Here is a 7,484-nt window from a genome sequence, read left to right as displayed (position 1 = left end):
TACACAAAGCATCATCTGAAATACCTACGATATTTATAAAACTGATTAGATAAATAACGAAGGACAAAATAAAATTTCTTTAGATTATAGTATACTGTAGAATCCTAAATATACGCGAGGGTTTTAATATCACGTAATTTCGCGAGAAACATCACTAGCAAAAACAAAATTTTATATTCCTAAAATATATGTAAAAACTCCTAATCAACAGATTACTCGCGAATTCATGTTCTTGCGATTTCACATCTACAAGTCATTTCGCGATATTAAGTACACGTGTAAAATAAGGAATTTACAGCATTTGGCGGTCAAAGTGTCTTGGATTATCACTGGGCTGAATTATCACTGGGCCGGAACTTCCAAACCTTTAGAGAACGTTGTCTGGACCGAATAGTTATTTGACTTTGGTGGATTTTTCTGCATACATCATTTTCTCTAAGTGCATGGTATTGTATATTGAACTATTTAATTACGAGAAAGTACATGTGTAGATGCTTCGTCATGGTATATACATGTAATAGGTTGTTATGGGTAAAGTGGTCATTGTGCTGGATTCCGGATTTTTTTTTTTTTTTATATTTGTCCGGGATTGGTTTTGTTTTGTATGTTACAAAAAGCTCCCAGCACGTTCACGGCATGGTACCCGTACTCATGCATTTTGACTTCCAACTTTCCACAACTTCATGGCACCAAAGTGTAAGTTTTTAATCTCTTTATTAACTTTTATGTTAAATGCAAGTCATATTAAGAATGCTTACGCATATTTGTTATTGTACACTTGTTGACCCCGATGTGATAAGCAGCCAGTATATCATGACATGCAGGTAGTTTATATTGTCTAAATTTGATTAATTGATATTTCTTGGTTATCTTATCTCTGATAGATCTTTAATGATGTTATTCATTGCTGTTATTATTTCTTTCTGTGTAAATGGGGCACGCTCGCTTATTTTCTGAACGTACTATATATTGACCTTTCACGTGTTCGATATGTAAATCGCTCTGTGTAAATTGCTCACAGTTTAAATTTTTTCTCAAAGGTTGTGATGATTACATTTAAGTTTTCACATATCAGTATCAATATTTTATAAGTCTTCTAGTGTGTGTATTTAGAATTCAAGATTTTTGATAACTTTGTAAAGCCTTTGGTGCATGTTATTCTTGATTTACTGAAATTTGATATCTTTAGCATGAAATGTGTAGATATGTTCTGAATAACATATTACATGTTTATTATAAACCATGCCACTTATCTTTTGTGCAGAACCTGTTGTAATAGGATCTTATTTTTGTTTACAGTATTTTACCCTCCCTGGAGGTTGTCTCTCTGCCATTAAAAGTAAAGAAACATACATCGTCTTTCTTGTGACAGAATAGTAAAATAACTTCGACATGGCTATGGAACGGGAAAGGAAACTCACAGAGGCTGGAGCCGAGTTGTTCATGGACAGATGCAGGAAATATGATCGGGAAATAAAACATATTCAAAAGGAAATTGATGTCCTAATATCCACTCTTCAGGAATATCCAGAAATATCGGATGCAGAGATGGTACATAAGCAGATAAAACAAGCTAGTGGTGATTTTAAAAGACTTTCAGATCATTATGTTGACTTTCTTGTAAAACACAGATCAGTTGAAAGCGAAACAGAAAGGATTTCACATTTGAAATTAAGAGATAATGTAACGAGGGCTGTTACCGAGGTTCTCACTCAACGCACACAAGTTGCAACAAAAGATCCTAGCTGTGACAGACAAAGCGTTAAATCTGGATCAGGCCGATCAATCCTTTCATCTACTCAGTCTGCGATTATTCAGAAAAGAGCTGCACTTGAGGCTGCGAAAGTGAAAATGAAATACGTCGAGAAACAAGCTGCCATTATGACCCAAAAGGCAGCATTGGAAGCGGAAATCAGTCTACTTGAAATCCAACAAGAAACCGAAGCCTTACAATCAGCACTGAATGTGATGGAAAATGCAGAACAGTTAGATGATATAGAAACAGAATCTATTACTGAAGCTCGACAAGCAAGGACAAGTGAATTTATTCAACAACATTTTGTGAATTCCACTAACACTTCTGTTCAGCCACCTGTGCAAGCAATTACAAGTACTTTGACATCCGCTGTGCAACCGCCTGTACAGTCCACTGATAGCACGTTCACATCAGCTGTGCGACCTCGTGTGCAATTCACTGATAGTGCATTCACGTCAACTGTGCAAACATCTATGCAGTCTAGTGAAACATTTGTTCCTTTATCGACATTGGCAAATTTATGTTCCACACCTATGAATGAAAATTGGCGTACAGCATATCAACCAACGCAAACCATGGTACACTCTAGTCCCTTGCTTGCAACTTCATCACAAACAAGTCATGTGTATGATTTGCCGCCACCCTTTGCGCCGCGTTCAGACGTACTATCTCAGCCGAATCATCTATTGAATACTGAAGCGCCAACCTTTGTGCCACATTCGAGCATACTGCCTCAGCCGAATCACTTATTAAATACTGAAGTGCCAACCTTTATGCCGCGTTCGGGTATACTATCTCAGGCAAATTCTATAGTGACTACTCAAACGCCTACCTTTGTGCCATATTCGAGTTTACCGTCTCAGCCAAATCCGGTGACTACTCAAACCTCAGGATCACAATACGGTAATCGCTACACATCAGTCAATATGATGCCACATGTAGACAATTCGCAGGTTGAACTTTGTCAGATAATGACTAGGATGATGGCCAGAAAAGATGTAGTGCTTTCACGTCTCATTAAATACAATGATAGTCCCATCCAATATTTGTCTTGGAAACAAACATTTAAAGCTGTAATGTTAGAACTTGCAGTTACACCATCAGAGGAACTGGATCTCATGATCAAATGGCTGGGTCCAGATTCATCCAGGCAGGCTGAATGCATAAAAACGGCCAGTGCAGGAAATCACGTGGATGCATTACACAAATTGTGGGATAGACTTGACATTCGGTATGGCAGTCCTGAATTGATAGAAGCGTGCTTACGAAACAAACTTACGAACTTCCCAAAGCTTTCAAACACTCCGGCTGACAGCAAACGACTTTATGATTTGTACGACCTCTTGAGTGAAATTCAGTGTGTCAAGGCCAACCCGCTCTATTCTTCAGTGCTTGCAATGTATGATTCATCCACAGGAGTAAACCAAATAGTATCTCGCTTGCCGACCAATCTACAAGAAAAGTGGTCATCTCGCGCCAATACTTACAAAAATCAACATGGAATGCTATTTCCTCCGTTCAGTTATTTTGTCAACTTCATCTACGACATGGCAAAATGGCGCACTGACCCGAGTTTTCAGTACAACACTAGCACACTATCTTCTCAGAAACAGTCAGCAAATAATCAACCCCAAATTCGCGTGAACGCAAGGAAAACGGAACTTTCTACAAACTCTACAGCTGAGGACAAATTGATGTTCCCCGTGCACAACACAAACCACAATTTGAATCAGTGCAGGACTTTCCGTCAGAAACCCATGAAAGAGCGAATGGAGATTCTAAAGAAAAACAAACTTTGTTTCCGTTGCTGCAGTTTGAAACGACACACCAAGAACAAATGCCAAGAGACTATCCGATGTGATGTTTGTAATCAGACAAGTCACCCGACTGGACTTCATGTATTGCGTGTTCAAAATGTACAGCAACCCTCTCATAACAAGGATGAGAATCTTACAGAAGATGACAATCGGCATGGAGGGGAGTCACGGACCGGTGTTAATACAAAATGTACACAGGTTTGTGGGACTGACAAAATTTGTAGCAAGTCATGCGCAAAAATTCTACAAGTGTATGTCTACAATGAGGACCAACCCATGCAGGCTCGCAAGGTCTACGCATTGATCGACGATCAAAGCAATTACTCCCTTGGAAAACCGGAACTGTTTGACAACTTTGATGATCATTCGGAACACATAAACTTCACTTTATCAACCTGTTCAGGGAAAGTTTCCGCGACTGGCAGAAAAGGCAACAATTATGTTGTTGAGTCCGCAGATCATAGTGTCAGGATTAAGATTCCGTCTCTTATCGAGTGTTCAGACATTCCCGATAATAGACATGAAATACCTTCTCCGGAAGTAGTGAAAAACTTTCCTCATCTTTGTGATTTGGTATCGTACATACCACCAGTTGATGACAGTGTACACATAGAACTCTTGATAGGTCGTGACGTTATACAAGCACACCATGTTGTGGATCAGAGGTTAGGCGGTGATAACTTACCCTACGCTCACAAATTACCTCTTGGTTGGGTTGTGGTTGGTGAATCTTGTATTGGAGCTCTCCATGGACGTGAATCTGTTCAAACAATCACAGTTAGCAAAACTCACATTCTTGCTAATGGTAGAGCAACCTATCTGGAACCATGTGTTAACACGTTAACCATCAAAGAAAACTCGATCTTCGAGAAAACGCCACAGGATGAGAGGCTTGGTCCATCAGTGGAAGACGAGCTTTTTATAAGTCTCATGGAAAGTAAGGTTACGAAGGACTGTGATGATCGCTGGACTGCACCACTTCCCTTTCGCGAAAATAGAAAGCTGTTGCCTAACAACAGAACTCAAGCCTTGCAGCGTGTTAAATCATTAGACCGTTCACTCCAGAAAGATGAAGTCAAGAAGAAACACGTTGTTGAATTCATGGGAAAAATGTTCGAAAACGGTCATGCTGAGGTAGCACCACCTTTGCCAACACTTAGTGAACAATGGTACCTACCGTTTTTCGGAATTTATCATCCCAAGAAACCTGGAAAAGTTAGAGTCGTCTTCGATTCGTCAGCAGTGTTCAGGGGAACGTCTTTGAATGACGTATTAATGAAAGGACCGGATTTAACCAATAATTTATTGGGAGTACTAGTACAACAGGAAGTTTATGGTGATGAAATCAATTCTTTGCAAACTGGACGTTCTTTGTCAAACAAATCCAAAATTCTTCCTCTTGCTCCTGTACAAGATGAAAATGGCATTCTCAGAGTTGGAGGACGATTGAAACATGGAAAGGCTATTTCCATCAACACTCAGCCTGTGATCATTCCCCGAGACCATCACATTGCTATCCTCTTAGTGCGACATTTTCATGGTAAAATTCATCACCAGGGCAGACACATGACAGAGGGAGCTCTCCGTGCATCGGGCTATTGGGTGATTGGCGGTAAGAGACTTGTGTCCTCTATTATTCGTCATTGTGTGACTTGTCGAAAGTGTCGTGGACAATTTCTATTTCAAAAGATGTCAGATCTTCCGGAGGACAGATTATCTCCTGGACCACCTTTCACCTTTGTTGGTCTTGATACATTTGGACCATGGTCAGTTCTCCAGCGTAAGACTCGAGGTGGATCAGCTCAGCAAAAGAGATGGGCAATTTTATTCACTTGCTTAGTTTCAAGAGCAGTTCACTTGGAAGTAGTAGATGAGATGAGCAGTGCAGCATTCATCAATGCCTACCGCCGTTTTGTAGCAATTCGTGGACCCATAAAACTATTGCGATCAGATAGGGGCACTAACTTTGTGGGTGCAATTCAGGACTTGGGCATTGAAGCAGAATTTGTTGAGGATGGAAGAATCGCAAAAACTCTAGAAACCTATGGAACTTCCTGGAAGTTTAATCCTCCTCATTCCTCTCACTTTGGAGGCTCATGGGAGCGTATGATAGGGACCTGTAGGAGGATTCTGGATAACATGCTCATGCAAGATAGGAATAAACTAACTCATGATTCATTAGTGACCTTGATGGCTGAAGTTTCAGCGATAGTGAATTCTCGTCCGTTGCTGCCCATTTCAACAGATCCAGAAAACCCAGAAATTCTGTCTCCCTCAGTGTTGTTGACTCACAAGAAAGGTCAAAACGATACATGCCCGTTTCCACAGTTTGGGACCAAGGATATGTTACGTAGTCAATGGAAACTGGTTCAGGGTCTAGCAGATGAATTTTGGTCGAAATGGACGAAAGAGTATATCTCATCTCTTCAAGTCAGGAGAAAGTGGAAGCAGCCAGAAGTGAACTTGAATGTCGGTGATATTGTTCTTGTAAAAGAGAAGGATTTTCATAGATCCATGTGGCCTATGGCAATAGTGACGAAACTTTTTCCAAGTGACGATTTCCTTGTCAGGAAAGTGGAAATCAAACTCTATAAGGAAAACAAGATTTGTGTGTTCGTTCGACCCGTAGTCGATCTTGTCCTGTTGGTATCTTCAGATGATTAGTGACTCAATTTTCATGGATAATGACTGATATTTGATTTTATGTATTATGTATGTATGATTTTGCTAGTTTAGCATATTGAATTTGATGTAGTGATTTTTTTATAAAAATCAGGAGGGGAGTGTGCTGGATTCCGGATTTTTTTTTTTTTATATTTGTCCGGGATTGGTTTTGTTTTGTATGTTACAAAAAGCTCCCAGCACGTTCACGGCATGGTACCCGTACTCATGCATTTTGACTTCCAACTTTCCACAACTTCATGGCACCAAAGTGTAAGTTTTTAATCTCTTTATTAACTTTTATGTTAAATGCAAGTCATATTAAGAATGCTTACGCATATTTGTTATTGTACACTTGTTGACCCCGATGTGATAAGCAGCCAGTATATCATGACATGCAGGTAGTTTATATTGTCTAAATTTGATTAATTGATATTTCTTGGTTATCTTATCTCTGATAGATCTTTAATGATGTTATTCATTGCTGTTATTATTTCTTTCTGTGTAAATGGGGCACGCTCGCTTATTTTCTGAACGTACTATATATTGACCTTTCACGTGTTCGATATGTAAATCGCTCTGTGTAAATTGCTCACAGTTTAAATTTTTTCTCAAAGGTTGTGATGATTACATTTAAGTTTTCACATATCAGTATCAATATTTTATAAGTCTTCTAGTGTGTGTATTTAGAATTCAAGATTTTTGATAACTTTGTAAAGCCTTTGGTGCATGTTATTCTTGATTTACTGAAATTTGATATCTTTAGCATGAAATGTGTAGATATGTTCTGAATAACATATTACATGTTTATTATAAACCATGCCACTTATCTTTTGTGCAGAACCTGTTGTAATAGGATCTTATTTTTGTTTACAGTATTTTACCCTCCCTGGAGGTTGTCTCTCTGCCATTAAAAGTAAAGAAACATACATCGTCTTTCTTGTGACAGAATAGTCATCGTTGAGCCATCAACCAGTTCGAACACGCTTGTTACTTGCCGTACTCATGATTGACTCGAGCTCAGTCCACGATGTAGAAGAGCAAGCAGTTCATACGACCCGGTTCTATGAATGATTCTTAAGACGGATTTACAACTGCTGAAGGTCAGGGCATTTACCCCCCCCCCCCCCCCCCCCCCCTCAGATAACATAGAGATAGAAACAGGAAGCAACGGTTAAAACCACAGGCAATTGCATCGCTTGGGGTCGAATTTACTATATAAAGAGTACTCTTTGTATAGTAAATTCGAC

At 39.4% G+C, this 7,484-nt stretch overlaps 1 protein-coding gene across 1 annotated transcript; it reads left to right on the top strand.

The window, feature by feature from the left end:
- The first annotated feature begins 354 nt into the window (after positions 1 to 354).
- LOC130053762 (uncharacterized) lies at positions 355 to 7,163 on the top strand. Its single transcript, XM_056161316.1, has 3 exons — positions 355 to 696; positions 1,300 to 6,507; positions 7,111 to 7,163. Exon 2 carries the CDS (start codon positions 1,393 to 1,395, stop codon positions 6,235 to 6,237), a length of 4,845 nt encoding a protein of 1,614 aa, XP_056017291.1. The 5' UTR covers positions 355 to 696; positions 1,300 to 1,392; the 3' UTR covers positions 6,238 to 6,507; positions 7,111 to 7,163.
- The last annotated feature ends 321 nt before the right edge of the window (positions 7,164 to 7,484 follow it).

The sequence above is a fragment of the Ostrea edulis genome, chromosome 4 (assembly GCF_947568905.1).
Source record: "Ostrea edulis chromosome 4, xbOstEdul1.1, whole genome shotgun sequence".
Taxonomy (NCBI): Eukaryota; Metazoa; Mollusca; class Bivalvia; order Ostreida; family Ostreidae; genus Ostrea; species Ostrea edulis.
The sequence above is the reverse complement of the archived record's forward strand: the minus strand, read 5'-3'. Positions and strand labels throughout refer to the sequence as shown.